Source organism: Bos javanicus, chromosome 5 (genome assembly GCF_032452875.1).
Source record: "Bos javanicus breed banteng chromosome 5, ARS-OSU_banteng_1.0, whole genome shotgun sequence".
NCBI lineage: Eukaryota > Metazoa > Chordata > Mammalia > Artiodactyla > Bovidae > Bos > Bos javanicus.
Window position 1 is genome coordinate 26093326 of NC_083872.1, and position 15882 is coordinate 26109207.

The 15882-nt window shown below is 41.2% G+C and overlaps 1 protein-coding gene across 1 annotated transcript in view; it reads right to left on the bottom strand.

Annotated features, from left to right (window-relative positions):
* NCKAP1L (NCK associated protein 1 like) overlaps positions 1 to 3262 on the bottom strand; it is a 45327-nt gene extending 42065 nt beyond the window's left edge. The window contains exons 1-3 of the mRNA XM_061415791.1: positions 3089 to 3262; positions 1909 to 2019; positions 1137 to 1229 (exon numbers count right to left, since the gene is read on the bottom strand). Coding sequence (XP_061271775.1) covers positions 1137 to 1229; positions 1909 to 2019; positions 3089 to 3190 — 306 coding nt within the window. The 5' untranslated portion in view covers positions 3191 to 3262. The remainder of the gene's footprint in view (positions 1 to 1136; positions 1230 to 1908; positions 2020 to 3088) is intronic.
* Between the last annotated feature and the right edge of the window lie 12620 nt (positions 3263 to 15882).

Sequence of the window (15882 nt, forward strand, 5' to 3'; positions counted from 1 at the left end):
GTTATTGAACATATCAATCATCAAGTTGTCATTATCATAAATAATGCAATAGAAATGCAAGAGAGTACATTCTTATACATATACCTTAGCACTTCTGATTGTCTCCTTGAGATAAATTTCTAGAACTAGAATTATTACATTTAAAAATATATATATATATTTTTTAATATATTTTCTAAGACTTTTAAAACATCATATCAGGTTGCCCTTCAAAAACAAACCACTAAATATTTTTTTACAGTTTATGGCTACAAAATAGTACATATTCATTGTTTAGAACTCAAATAAAATATCATCCATATATTATGCTATCAAACATTATTAATAATTAGATAAGCTCAAATTGAGAGAAATTCTGAAAAATAATTAGTCTGAACCCTTCAGAAAAGTCAGTGGCAGAAAAGACAAAATAAGACTGGGAATTATTCTAGATTAAAGACTAAAGAGACATGACAACTGAGATATAACATCATGAATTCAATGTATGATCCTTGAGAAAAGTAGAGGAATGTGATTATGGGCTCTAACTATAACATTGTAGCAATTTTACATTTCCTGAGTACAATAGCTGCATTAAGGTTATGTAAGAAAATATTCTTGTTCTTAGCAGATGTATGCTAAAGTATTTATGGAGAGAAATGTCATGGTGCCTGCAACTCAAATGGTTCAAGGGAAAAAAAAAGATAAGCAAACATGGCAAAATATTAAAAATCAGGCGATCCAGGGGGAATATAGACAATATTCATTGTACTGTTCTTGAAATTTTTTAGTAGATTTGTAATAAAATTTGGGGGAAAAAATACTTAAAATTTTAACTCAAAGAATACAAAAATATATAATGTAATAAATTAAAGCCAATCATAATAATCCAGCTCCAAAGTCAGGTATTTTTAACAGCTTAGTGTATAATATCCCAAATCTCTCCTACATATATAATAACACTATGTGTATATAAATTTATGTATCTTTTAAAACAAAAATAAAACTGTATCATACAGTATTCTATAACTCACTTTCGCTTAACAATACAACTTAGACATCCTTCCATATCAATACATCTGATATTTTAAAGAAACAATAATAAGGAACATACATGAACATCCAAACACTGGGTACTTGGGCTAGAGAGAGCTCACCCGAAATTCCATAACATCCACAAATGACTGGTAGTAGTTGGTAAGGTATCGAATTATCTCAGATTTTTCCCGATGCACTGGTCCTAAATGTTGCTGAAAGAAACAAAGAAGACAAGTGATCAAAGCAACACAAGAGAATAGGGGTTAAAACACCCTTAAAGAGGGTTAAAATATGCAGACAGGGGAAGTTGGAAAATCTCCAAATTCTGAAGTTTCGGAGAGAATATTCCCTATCTAGGCAGGATGGTTGCATGTAATCCTGACTAGATATAGAGTCTAAATGAGAGGAAATTTCAAGGTCTCTTTCAGCCAAATGGTTTACTATTCATATCTAAGTCAAAAGTAGCTGAATGAGAAGATGTCGTAAGTAAGATGGTAAGAAATCTAGGGGTAACAGGTAATAAGGGAGAAGTAAGGCATATGCCACTAGATGCATAACTCTAAGGCAATAAACAAGAAAACACTGAGTGGGAAACGGGAGCAACAATAAAATATATGCAACTGCTGCATCAATAGAGCTGTCCTCAGTAAGAGCAAAGTGTTCTTGTGAATAGGGTCAGTGTTTTGCTCCAGCTTACCCTTAGGGGAATCTCATCTTATCTCAGAAATCTCAAGACTACCACAATCTGAAGCCCTGTGGTTTAGCTTAGGAAAACTAAAAAAAAAGGCCACTCCATCCTCTGGCAAGTTCAAAGAGAGGCCATCAGAAGACAGCTTGAACCATTCAAGCACAGTTATTTTGGAGAAAGGACAGAAGAGGGACACGTCTTACCGTGCTGTTTCGGACATCTATGTTGGGAAATTTCTTGTTGATGTACTTGAGAGATGATTCCATGGACTTTTCCAGTAAGAAAGGGGGCTTGGATTTGGGGTCTGAACAAGTCTGCACAGATAAATAACATTATGGTTATCAATCCTTTCTTCTGTTCCTCGGAAACATACCTCTTCCCACATTGTGCATTCTTACACAATCTCTCTTAGGGAAAGGGGATCTGAGTACTAATTATAAAAGAATAAGAGTAGGTCAGGAAAAAGTTCCAGGACATTAAGCCAACCATCAGAAGAGCTAAATAACCTGGGCATCTCATCTTGCTGGATAAAGCTTAACGTCTGCTTGGGCCTGACACAAAGAGGAAGCTCTCTCCACCCCTCAGCCGAAGCCGGAAGGAGTGAGAAAAGCAGCTAGCTGCTCAGGAGTTAGACTTCGTGGGAGAATTAGTGTCATAATTATGTCCATTATATAAGCATCTCATCCCAAGGGCATTTATAGTAGGCATGGAGATGAAACTGTGTCCCAGTGATTTGTTTGATTATGAAATGCACCGAGGTCCCCCCCCAAATCCCCCAATTTCTGTCCCAGAAACCCCACTCCCACCCATCTTTATTTCTTAACTTCACTAGGCCCAGCACTAGCCCACCTCCTGTCACCAGCTTCTCCCAATTCCACAGTTCCTATCCTAAACACACATATATAAGACCACAGTGAGACCTGTCTCAGACTCGAAGTAACTCAAAGGTAGTTACTCTTTTTTTTTTAACCCAAATGTCTTATCTATTTTTTTCCTTTCAGGGAAAGTATTTCCATTTAAAAACTTTTGCCAGACAGCCAACTCGATTTCTTCAGAGTGTGGGGCCAGCACTAAACAATAAGACCCAGAATTCTAGACCCAGACTTTTATCCAGGCGACTCGGAACACAATTATTTCCCATCCCACCATTACCCCCAGCAGAAGGCAGACGTTCTCTTTGGGGTGAGAATCATACTCAAAAAGGCGGAAGCCCTGAAGACAAGCCTCCCCTTCTGCCTCCCAGCACCAGCTGTCCTATATAATCTGAGGGACTGAAGGCCAGAGAAAAGAGAAGGGAGTCTAACAGCTGGACCTGCCGGTCTCAGGGGTCCCCGCCCTACTGCTGCTGGAATAGTTAGTGCTAGTCCAGTTGCCCACACTTACCTTCTTGATGTTATACATCCGGATGAGGACCCCCTGACCTCGATCATTCAGGATAGTGAGCTTCTCTGCTAATTTATGCTGGTATGCAGAAGTCAAAGACATGATGGCCACTGAGAGACAGGAGCATCCAGACAGCAATGCCTGACCTCCCCAAACACTTTCAGCTAGGGTGGTGACACCCTCTGGGCGGAGGCACCCAGCCTGGTTGGTGCGCTGGTCTTCCTGTTACCTCTACAATTGGCTCGGGGCTGAAAGTAGTCATTACGCCTCATAGGCCCTCAGAATCTTCTGTACTTCCTCTTGCACACTCAGCAGGGGAGACTTCCTCTTTCTAGCTCTGCAGTATTTTTGGTAAGACTGTGAAATGAGTGGGGTGGGGGAGAGGGGCAGGCTTTCAAGGCTCTTCATAGTCTGGCACCAACCTTTTGGGCCTTAGCCTTCCACTAGTGTCCTATAAGGGGCTTCCCAGGTGGCTCAATGGTAAAGAATCTGCCTGCCAATGCAGGAGACTCGGATTCAATTCCTGGGTTGGGAAGATCCCCTAGAGAAGGAAATGGCAACCCACTCCAGTATTCTTGCCTGGGACATCCCACAGACAGAGGAGCCCAGTGAGCTATAGTCCATGGGGTCGAAAAAGAGTCGGATATCACTTAGCAACTACACAACAACAATGTCCTATATAAACAGCAGCAGACAAGTAGCAACTACCCGAGTCCCATCCACCTTTATACTTTCCCTCTTCTATATCCCCATCAAGAATGCCTGGGCTTCCCAAGCGGCACTAGTGGTAAAGACCCAGCATCCCAATGCAAGAGACATAAGAAATGCAGTTTCGATTCCTGGGTTGGGAAGATCCCTCAGAGAAAGGAATGGCAACCCGCTCTAGTATTCTTGCCTGGGAAATCCCATGGACAGAGGAACCTGGTGGGCTACAGTCTACAGGGTCGCAAAGAGTCAGACACCACTGAAGTGACTTAGCACACATACACACACGCAAGAATGCCTGTTATTCTCTCCTGAACCTTAGGACTATCCACCTGTCAGGGCCCAGATTAAATCCCAACTCCTCCAAACTACCCTATTCAATATCAAACATTATATATAACATGTATTCCTTGTTTTATTGTTAAGTGTATGTCTTACCTCCCCAACTACATCATAAGTTCCTTAATGACAGGAATTCCATCTGATACTCCTTCACATCCCTCATAATGCTCTAGCATAGTGATTCTCAAAGGGTGGTCACATTAGCATCACCTAAAAACTTATCAGACATGCAAATTCTCAGGTCCTAACCCAGACCTTGGAGAAGGCAATGGCAACCCAGTCCAGTATTCTTGCCTGGAGAATTCCATGGACAGGGGAACCTGGCAGACTACAGTCTATGGGGGTCACAGAGAGTCAGACACGACTGAGCAACTAACACACCCACCCCAGACCTACTAAATCCAAAGCAGGGGTAGGGTCCAGCACTCTGTTTTAACAAGCCCTCCAGGTTAACTTCAATGCTCTCTCAGGTTTGAGAATCACCACTTAAGTACAATGATTCTTAAGAGTACTTAAGAAAGATCAATCCCTGTCTCCTGAGATTCAGGATTGGTAGGTCTACAGTGGGGTCTAGAAGTCTGAGTTGACAAGTACCCTAGGAGGTTCTGGTGCAAATGGTCCATTGGACACATGTTAAGAAACACTGATCTAGACCACCTCTTAGACACAGTAGCCATTCAATAAATATGCTGATTTATTTGCTGAATTATTAAGACTAAATTAGGGGCTTCCCTGGCAGTTCCACAGTTGAGAATCCACCTTGCAGTGCACGGGACACCCATTCGATCCCTGATCCAGATTCAGTGTGATGCAAAGCGACTAAGCCCATGCGCCACGACTACTGAGCCCAAGGGCCTAGAACCAGTGCTCCGCAACAAGAGAAGTCACTAAGACACAGAAGCCTGAGCACCGCAACTAGAGTAAGTAGTAGCCCCCACTTGCCACAACTAGAAACGCCCGCACGCAGCAACAAAGACCCAGTGCTGCCAAAAAATAAAATCTATTTTATTAAAAAAATAATAATGCAATAAATGTCATGAAAAAAGACTAAACTGGGAAACAGGTCCCCTGAAGAAGAATGAAATTAACTGAGATTAATGAGGGAAAATTAATGACAGACTTTAAATCTTAGAAGACTAGATAAATTTTAGCACTAAGATATTCTTGCCATTCCAAGTTAGGCCTTATCAAGAAAATCAGCTCCCTTTCAAGTTTCTTTCATAGCAGAAAGCAGAATGTCCTCAGAAAATTCTAAATCAAACAGAATTGTCTTCATATCTACCTCCTTTCCAAAACCTTTTCAAAGAAACAAGAAGACGGAATAAAATTTCAAGTATCTCTAAGGTAGGCTTTGCATTTTCAGAATGTAGAATCTGCCTTCTAGTTTATTTACTGCAATTGAGTCCCTAGAAGGCTATGGGCCTAGAGGAAGGTGATAGTGGCCCCAGGTATCTGAATCACTTGCTGTTACCAAAGAAACTCAGTTTCTCTAAAGAGATCCGTGAGGTTTCTATTGGTCTTTCACCCTGATGGAGGAGAATAAAGGGCAGGCAGAAAGACACCAATACCTAGGGAGCTGAACAGCAGTATAACAGCCCCAGCCTCCCTATAGGTTAATATAGTTCCTATTGGATCTTTCTCACTTGCATTTCTTTTTTTTTTTAATGTATTCATTTTGGCTGCACTGGGTCTTCACTGCTGCACACAGGCTTTCCCTAGTTGCAGCGAGCGGAGTCTACTCTTTACTGCAGTGCACAGACTTCCCATGGCAGTGGTTCCTCTGGCTGCCAAATATAGGCTTTAGGTGTGTGGGCCTCAGTGGTTGTGACTCGGTATCTAGAGCACAGGCTCAATTGTGGTGCACGGGCTTAGCTGCTTTGCGGCGTGTGGAATCTTCCCAGACCAGGGATCCATCGGGTGTCCCCTGTACTGGCAGGCAGAGTCTCGTTTACTGTACCACCGGGGAAGTCCTCGCACTTGCATTTCTTATCCTCATCTAAAAATGTTATTGAAGACCCTCCATGCCAAGCTAATCTTGTATTCTGCTGTCCCCTAGTATGTCCTAACTTAATGGAGACCGAGTTCTCAGTCTATTTCAGTGTCCTATGCTCATTTTTCATTTCTGCCTTTCCTGTTTATCTATGCTTTCCCTCTTGCTAAACTGAATTCCTAGTCAGTCTTCTGGAGCTAACACAAACAATCCAAAGTCCAGCCCTTGTTGAACTCCTACAGCACTTGGCCTACATCACATATTTTACACCTAAATTAGTTTTCACCTTTTAATTGCCTATTTTGTATTATACTGCCACCTCGGATGAACTGTAAGACTGTTAGACCCTGGAGACACTTACATGACTGTACTTGACATATGGGAAGAGTCTACACTGTGGCATCAGACAGAAATTTGAGCTCAAAGTAACTGAGTACAGTGGACCGAGCCTTAGGACTAGGATCCCAGGTTCTGGAGCCAGGTAATTTGAGTTCACGTTCCAACTCTATCACTTAGCAGCTCTGATCCAGGGTCCCTGAGTGCAAAATGGAGATGATATTGATAATAGTTCCTACTTCTTGGGTGTATTGTGTGTATTAAATAAGTTAGTGCATGTAAAGTGATGACTTGGTTATTTACTATGTATCAGGTCCTTCAAGTGCTTGACAAGTATTACATCAAATAATATTAATAATGATACTCAAACACTGGTTTTGTAACTTTGGGCTATCTGTCACCACTGAGTTGGTTTCCTAATCTGTACAATGGCAGCAGCCCCTCATACAACTGCACAAGTAATTGTACAACATGGCATATGTGCATATTTGGCTCAAAACCTGGTAGCTGGATTAGGAAGACCAAATATAAATGTTTTTAACATGGAGTGAGCTTATGTTGCTGTCTTCAGAATTCTATTTTGCACCCACTAAAGAAAAAGGCCAGGTTTAAAGGTGAGACTAATCATGCCAACAGGTAATCTTTAATGCAACTCACTGGAAACATTATGTGGCAGTTTCTGCTGGAAACTGGTGGCACACTTTGAAGGGTAGTTTAATTACCCCAGAGCACAGCCTAGTAACCCTGGTTACAAATCAGAATTCCCCGTGGAACTCTTTTAAAGCCACAGTTAGCCAGATCCCATTCATGAAGATTCCAATCCAATAGTTCTGGGGTGGGGTCAAAAGCTCTGTCACTTTAAAACCACTCAGTGATTCTCATGCACACATGACTGGGATGGAGAATCACTTCTCAAGATTTAACTATGACATCAAAAACTTTGAAACCTCTGAGAAACCACAGTGGGAGTTTCTCAGAGGGAGAAGAGGAATTGGGCAGCTCGAACAGAAATTTGCTTCACATCACCTGACTGAAGGGGCCTGTGCTTTCCCTCTTGTCAAACTTCAGCTATCTGCCTTGTTTTGCCTTACAGAAGGGTTTTCCTCTTCAAGTCACGCTGTCCTTTGGATTTTTGAGAGACACTGTTTTAAGAATGAGGTAGGTCTACAGAGCCTTTAGACTACGTTTAAGTGTCAAGCTAGCATCAAGATTGGAATGTTTGCTGAGTCTGACATGCGCTAAATCAAATGGCCTCCATCATAGTGTTGGTCTCTCTCTGTGGGATATTCAGCTATCAATAATTAGGTGAGCCATAAATGGCAGCCCACTTCAGTATTCTTGCCTGGAGAATCCCATGGACAGAGGAGCGTGGTAGGCTACAGTCCATGGGGTTGCAAAGAGTCAGACACGACTGAGCAACTTCACTTTCCTTTCCTTTCCCAGGCCACCAATTCTCCAGGCCCATTCTGAAGCACTCTTTGTTCATTAAGACCAGCCTTATCAGTCCAGTTAAACTTCAAACTTTTCTCGGCTGCTAAAAATAACGGTTTGGCAGGGCCTCTGTATCAACCTAGAGGGGTGGGATGGGGACGGAGATGGGAGGGAGGTTCAAAAGGGAGGGGATATATATATACCTATGGCTGAGTCATGTTGAGGTTTGACAGAAAACAACAAAATTCTGTAAAGAAGTTATCCTTCTATTAAAAATAAATTAATTTAAAAAATAAGGGTTTGGGTTATCTGACAACTACATTCAAGTATTAAAGCTCCTTTTCCATATTCTTGAAGAATCTAAAGACAGCTATATAATACTGGACTATATATACTGCAGCCTTTACACTCAGGGAGCCAATGCACCTCACAGTTAGTTTTCATGGCTCTAATATAATCATTAATATGCACTGTAAGCTTTAAAAAAAAAATTAAAAAAACAACCTTGCCTTGGGTTCCTGAAAGGTACCTGAGTTTAACCTGAGTTTAAATCCCTAGACTTAATCACCTAAATGCTCTCAGGAAAATCTGACATTTAACAGTCTAGCTCTGTGCTCTTTACCTATGCCCTAGGCATGATGCAAAGTAGAAATGAAATGGGCTATTCTAGGCACTTTTCTATCCCTACTGCCTATACCAGTCTGCCTTGATCTTTCTCCGCACCAGCCCCCCTAATCAGACTATGCTGTTTCTGCTTTGCAGAAATCTCAGCTGTAGCTGTTGCCTGGAAACTTGGGAGTCCTTGAAGTGCATGTCTGAGTTGCTAAAGACAGCTAGCCATAAGGGAAAGTAGGCCTCCTATTGGCAGTAAAATGCACCAGATTTGAGACAGTGTATTCTTAGTTCGCTTCTAGGAGTCTTCATGTGTTAATACCTACGACTTTAGAGATTTCACACTGGCGTTTCTCATATAAAGTAGCCTGAACCTAAACATGGTAATGTTCTTTCTTCCAAATCCTGCTCCCCAAAAGTGGTTAGGCTAACCTATCTGACAAGTAGTATCTATGTCTGGAAAAGAGCTTCATTCAGACAGATTTGGTGGAGAGATGGAACAGAGCAGTGCTGAACGGTAAAGGAACCAGCTGCCCCAGCCCTGCTTTCTCCAGGACTTTCTAGCTTACGGTGTTAAACTTCATTTTACCCAATACTGTGAGTTTTCTAAGAATCCTGCCAGTTTAGTTAATACTCTATTGAAAGGTAAAAAGAAAAATTATTTAAAACAAGTTATATAATATGTGTACAAATATTAAATTTTGGCCTTTCAAGGCATATAAGAAGTGAATTTGTCCTGTAATCCTGTTATCTAACTAGCTAGGCTAGGGCTTATGTTATCCAAAACTGTCATAGGTAAGACTTGAGATACTCATTTCATTTACACCACTCTTTTTCTGAGAACAGAAAATAGACTTATGTCAAGATTACCTGATCTTAAATATCAGTATTTTCTTTACCAACCCATGCTTCCTGCTCTTCAGGCGTCACGGAGTCAGAAGCCTTGAAAGTATGTCCTTATGACCCAAACCACAGGGTGTCAGCCAGCAGGTTACAGTGGCACCTGGCATCATGCAGAAAGGTAAGTTTCCCTGATAACCATTAAGTCAATGCAGGGAGAAAAATAAACTCAGAATATAAAAGATTAAAGACTTTGTTGTTTTTTTTTTAAAGAACAAACTTACCTGAAAGTTCTTAACGTTGGAACATGATACATCTTCAGCATTTTCAGAAAAGAATGGAGGGTGGAATTCAGGCAAAACCTTAATGCCATTTAATAAGAACTTCTTCCTTTTAGAAAAATCCAAAGATAGCTAAAAAGATGGCTAACTGAAAATATAATGCTTGTCATGTGGTTCCAACCAAAAGGCTCAAAGAACATGAGGCTAACTGTGTCAATAGGACTGCTACAGATGATGTTAAATTTTCTATTTGGAGTGGAGTTTTCTATTTTTTAAGTGGAGGTGGAGTTGAGTTCTATTATCCTTCCCCCAACCCTCCATATTTCATAGCTATGGAAACCTTAGGCAAATGAGGAATGAAAAACAGAAGTTTCCACTCTGCTTCTGTAACTTCTGTCCGCTATATTTCAGACAGCCTTTTAATCTTCCAAAGGTTATTATTTCTCCAAGTTCAGAAACAAATGAAAAATTTCTAAAGTTGCCAATCAGATTCCTGACCCTGATGTCTGGAACACAAGTAAGCAAAGTGAGACAGTGAGCACAAAGTAAAGGCTTGGACTCTAAGTCCTCTGTAGCCAATAAGTACAGCAGCCTTGCAGTAATTAAGTCTTAATACTCCTCCCACAAAATCCTTCACCAAAGCAATCAAAAGAGTAAATTTGAGAATTTCATCTGTCTCTAGAGAGGCAACCCAGTAAAAAGGAGTCTAATTAAATCTAATAATTATATTCACATACAGGAATTAACAGATTCTTACCTATACCAAGTCACTTTCCATAGAAAAAAATTACTGGTAAAAACTGAAACTTGTAATCTAAAAGATTAGGATTTATCCTAACTCGAAGGATATCTTTTCTCTAAGATGCAGCATGTTATATTGGAGAACTCACTAGCTTTTCAAGTCAGACCTAGGTTCATCTATCTGCTCTGACCTTAAGGAAAGTTGCTGCTCAAACACATCTTCCTCATCTATAAAAGGAATAATATCTACCTCATAAGGTACAATTTGTGCTTGTTCAGTCGCTTCAGTCGTGTCCGACTCTTGGACTGCAGCCCGCCAAGCTCCTCTATCCATGGAATTCTCCAGGCAAGAATACTGGAGTGGGCTGCTATGCTCTCCTCCAAGGGATCTTCCTGACCCAGGGATCAAACACACATCTCCTGCGTCTTCTGCATTGAAGGTGAATTCTTTACCACTAGCGCCACCTGGGAAGCCCCCATAAGGTACAATAGACTAATATTAAATAAAGATGTGTTATTAAATAAATTAAATTAAATTAAGATGTGTGTTAGAGCAATGCAAGCCCTTTTAAGAGAAAGTCCAAATAGTGTTAATGTCATGATTTAACACAACAGAAATTTCCTTATGTACAATCCAGTGCAAGTATTCAGTAGGAGTGGTGATTCAAGAACACAGGCTCTTCATCTTTTAACTGTCACCTTTCACACCTGGCTTCCCAAGCTGCCACAAAAAGAAAACAGAGAAAGTATAGCTGCCTCTTAACCATCTCAGCCCAGAAGAGACTATTTCTATTCACATCCCATTGGCAAAAACAAGTCACATGACCAGACCTATGTCAGGGAGTTAGCAATGTAGTCTCTAGCATTTTCCAGCAACAACTATGGAAGGGAGACTCAAATCTCCTGCCAGTTAGCCTTCTCTGCAATAATATAAAAATGCCTGGTACTTGTGTTACTTCTTCCTGCTTTCCTTCTTTCTAGATAACGCACATCATTCTTCTTCATTTGTCCTTAAGACATTTACTCCAAAAATGCTGGTTTGTAAAAGATAAATCATCTTATAGAAGCTATTGAAATATAGAATAGCTCTATTCTAATAGAATATCTTTGAATGAGATGGCCACTAGATCATGGCAGATACCTAAGCTTCAATTACAAATTTTAAAAGAGCTCAGAGTCACGGGCTCTGAGTACTTCCATTCCTTTCCTAAGGCTCCAGTTCAGTTCAGTTGCTCAGTTGTGTCCAACTCTTTGCAACCCCATGGACTGCAGCATGCCAGGCTTCCCTGTCCATCACCAACTCCCGGAGCCTACTCAAACTCATGTCCATTGAGTCGGTGTTGCCATCCAACCATCCCATCCTCTGACATCTCCTTCTACTCCCACCTTCAATCTTTCCCAGCATCAGGGTCTTTTCCAATAAGTCTGTTCTTCGCATCAGGTGGCCAAAGTATTGGAGTTTCAGCTTCAGCATCAGTCCTTCCAGTGAATATTCAGGACTGATTTCCTTTAGGATGGACTGGTTGGATCTCCTCGCAGTCCAAGGGACTCTCAAGAGTCTTCACCAGCACCACAGTTCAAAAGTATCAATTCTTTGGTGCTCAGCTTTCTTTATAGTCCAACTCTAACATCCATACATGACTACTGGAAAAACCTAACTTTGACTAAGACAGACCTTTGTTGGCAAAGTAATATCTCTGCTTTTCAATATGCTGTCTAGGTTGGTCATAGCTTTTCTTCCAAGGAGCAATCGTCTTTTAATTTCATGGCTGAAGTCACCATCTGCAGTGATTTTGGAGCCCAAAAAATAAAGTCTGTCACTGTTTCCACTGTTTCTCCATCTATTTGCCATGAAATAATGGGACCAGATGCCATAATCTTAATTTTCTGAATGTTGAGTTTTAAGCCAACTTTTTCACTCTCTTCTTTCACTTTTATTAAGAGGCTCTTTAGTTCTTCTTCATTTTCTGCCATAAGGGTGGTGTCATCTGCATATCTGAGGTTATTGATATTTCTCCCAGCAGAATGATGTACTCTGCATAGAAGTTAAATAAGCAGGGTGACAACACACAGCCTTGACATACTCCTTTCCCAATTTGGAACCAGTATGTTGTTCCATGTCCAGTTCTAACTGTTGCTTCCTGACCTGCATATAGGTTTCTCAGGAGGCAGGTCAGGTGGTCTGGTATCCCCATCTCTTTAGAAATTTCCCACAGTTTGTTGTGATCCACACAGTCGAAGGCTTTGGTGTAGTCAATATAGCAGAAGTAGATGTTTTTCTGTAACTCCCCTGCTTCCAGTGGATGTTGGTAATGTGATCTCTGGTTCCTCTGCCTTTTCTAAATCCAGCTTGAACATCTGGAAGTTCACAGTTCACGTACTGTTGAAGCCTGACTTGGAGAATTTTGAGCATTACTTTCCTAAAGCTCCACTTAGGACTTTAATCCATCAAGGACTTGATTACACAAGGTTCTCAATTCTGTGTAAGATTTTCGAGGTATGAAAAATCAGTTCCTAAAGCTATGAAGGGGAAGGAACTAGCATACTATACATGAACCAGATCAGGATCGCCAGCCACACAAACTCAAAGGGCACAGCCCAGAGTTAGAGGAGCTATCGATGGAGTTACTCACTAGATACACATGGGGAAGGGAAGGTGGAAAGGAATTATGTAAAACAGAAACTAACACAAAACCAGTAATTCCTACCCTCATGGATAGTAGCATCAACTATTTTTGTTAAAGTAACTTTAATCTCCTAGAACTGGTTATTTAGACTAATTCTCTAGTTCTAATTTCCAGCTAACTTTCCTCTTTTGGTCATATTCTACAATGACTCAAGAAACATAAAAAAGGAGACTGGATGATAAACATCCTAACAACCATAAGTCTTGGAAAAAACATAGAGTAAGTTTTTTAACATCATAGTTTTAACATACATTAACACAGTTTTAACTAGTGGGCTTCCCTGGTGGCTCAGCGGCAAAGAATCTGCCTGCAACAGAGAAACAAGAAGACAGGGGTTCACCCCCTGGGTCAGGAAGATCCCCTGAAGGAGGAAATGGCAACTCACTCCAGTATTCTTGCCAGGGAAATCCCATGGACAGGGGAGTCCGGTGGGCTACAGCCCATGTGATCTCAAAAGAGTCAGACATGACTGATTAACTAAACAATAATAAAATTTTTAATTAATATTACTAACATTATATTCTAAATCTTCAAAGATTCTTAGACAAGCTTTTCTTCTTTAAGAATAAACAAACCAGGGACTTCCCAGGCAGTCTAGTGGTTAAGACTCTGAGCTTCCACTGCAGTAAGCATGGGTTTAATCCCTGGTCAGGAACTAGGATGCCCACGTGCCTCGCAGCACAGCCATGAAAAAAAAAAAAAAAAAGTGTTTTCTCTTCAAAATCCTCCTCCCCTAATGAAAGACCTAATGGCTTTAATAAGACTTTGTTGAAAGAGCTATCTAGAACTCTATTTGAAATGCTATTAACACACATCAAGCTTAGATCTTCCATAAAAACACTTGTTATCAAACTGACACTATCTCAGTGTTTTCCTTCTACCCTTAGGTCAGAAAAACTGATGGAGAAGTTGTAAATTAAAAGAGCCAGCAGATGGAAGATTTATTGTTTTTTTTTTTAACTTTGGGGAAATCTTAACAGTCAAGTTTTAGGTAACAACTCTTGCTGGCATTGCTGGCATCTTAATATGTTTTCAAGATGCCATGACTGAGCAACTGAACTGAACTAACATGTTTTTATTTATTTAAATAAAGAGTATTTTTCCTATGACAAGCTTCATTTGGTTTTTTATTCTTCCTTGTTTTCATATCCTCATTTTTCAACCAAAGGGCTGGACGGCTCATTTGCCTACTTCTCTTAGTAGGGCAACTATAGTCACCATGTGGTCCATAATGCTATTGCGCAGTTGGATTCTTTATCCCCAGCTTTTTCTCCTATCTCCAAGTCATTTACTATATGACCATCATATCGACCCTCTTCAATCACTTCTCCATATAAATCTTCCATACTTAAAGGATAGTTTTCATGACAAGCTGAGTTTGGAACTTGCCTCCAAAGCCACCTTTCTAACTCTGCAGAAGTCAGTGTACTCCCATGTTAAATCTGTTTTATTCTTTCTCACTCTGTTAATGGAGAAGACAATGGCACCCCATTCCAGTGCTCTTGCCTGGAAAATCCCATGGACATAGGAGCCTGGTAGACTGCAGTCCACGGGGTCGCTAAGAGTCAGACACAACTGAGCAACTTCACTTTCACTTTTCCCTTTCATGCATTGGAGAAGGAAATGGCAACCCACTCCAGTGTTCTTGCCTGGAGAATCCCAGGGACCGGGGAGCCTGGTGGGCTGCCGTCTATGGGGCTGCACATAGTCAGACACAACTGAAGTGACTTAGCAGCAGCAGCACTCTGTTAAATTCAAAATGTAACTCCCTGGACCTCCCTGGTGGCCCAGTGATTAAGAATCCACCTGCGAATGCAGGGCACGCAGGTTCAATCCCCCCATCCGGGAAGATCCCACATGTCTCGGGACAACAAAGCGCATGCGCCATAACTACCGAGCCTGCACACCCTAGAGCCTATGCCCCACAATAAGAGAAGCCATCGCAATGAGAAGCCCATGCACCACAATGAAGAATAGCCCCTACTCACCACAATAGAGGAAGCCCACGCTCAGCAATGAAGACCCAGCACAGCCAAAAGTAACAAAATTAACAAATTAAAATGTCACCCCTTGCCCTTCAACTATTCAAATCCCTGTTCTAGTTTTTTTAAAGTCTAATTCTTAATCCTCACCTCATTTAAACCTTCCCTGTCTCCTACCTCAACCAAACCATACCTTCATGAAGAAAGGCAGAATCACATACTGGCTATACCACTAGTCTAGGGCTGTTTTATCTAGAAGACACTCAAATACTTGGTGCTTTGCTGTTGTTCAGTTGCCCAGTCGTGTCTGACACTCCATGATCCCATGGACTGCAGCATGCCAGGCCTCCTTTGCGTATCCCTCACCATCTCCCGAAGTTTGCCCAAGTTCATGTCCATTGCTTTGGTGATGCCATCCAGCCATCTCATCCTCTGATGCCCTCTTCTTCTACCCTCAATCTTTCCCAGCATCAGGGACTTTTCCAATGAGTCAGCTATTCTCACTGGATGACCAAAATACTGGAGTTTCAGTTTCAGCATCAGTACTTCCAACAAGTATGAAGGGTTGATTTCCTTTAAGATTGACTGGTTTAATCTCCTTGCTGTCCAAAGGACTCTCAGGAGTCTTCTCCAGCACCACAGTTCGAAGGCATCAGTTCTTCAGTACTCCACCTTCTTTACAGTCCAGGTACGTGAACACTAGTAAGACCATAGCCTCAAGCATACAGACCTTTGTCAGCAGAGTAATGTCTCTGCTTTTCAAGACAGTGTCTAGGTTTGCCACAGCTTTCCTGCCAAGAAGCAAATGTTTTCTGATTTCATGGCTGCAGTCACTTTATCGGCAGTG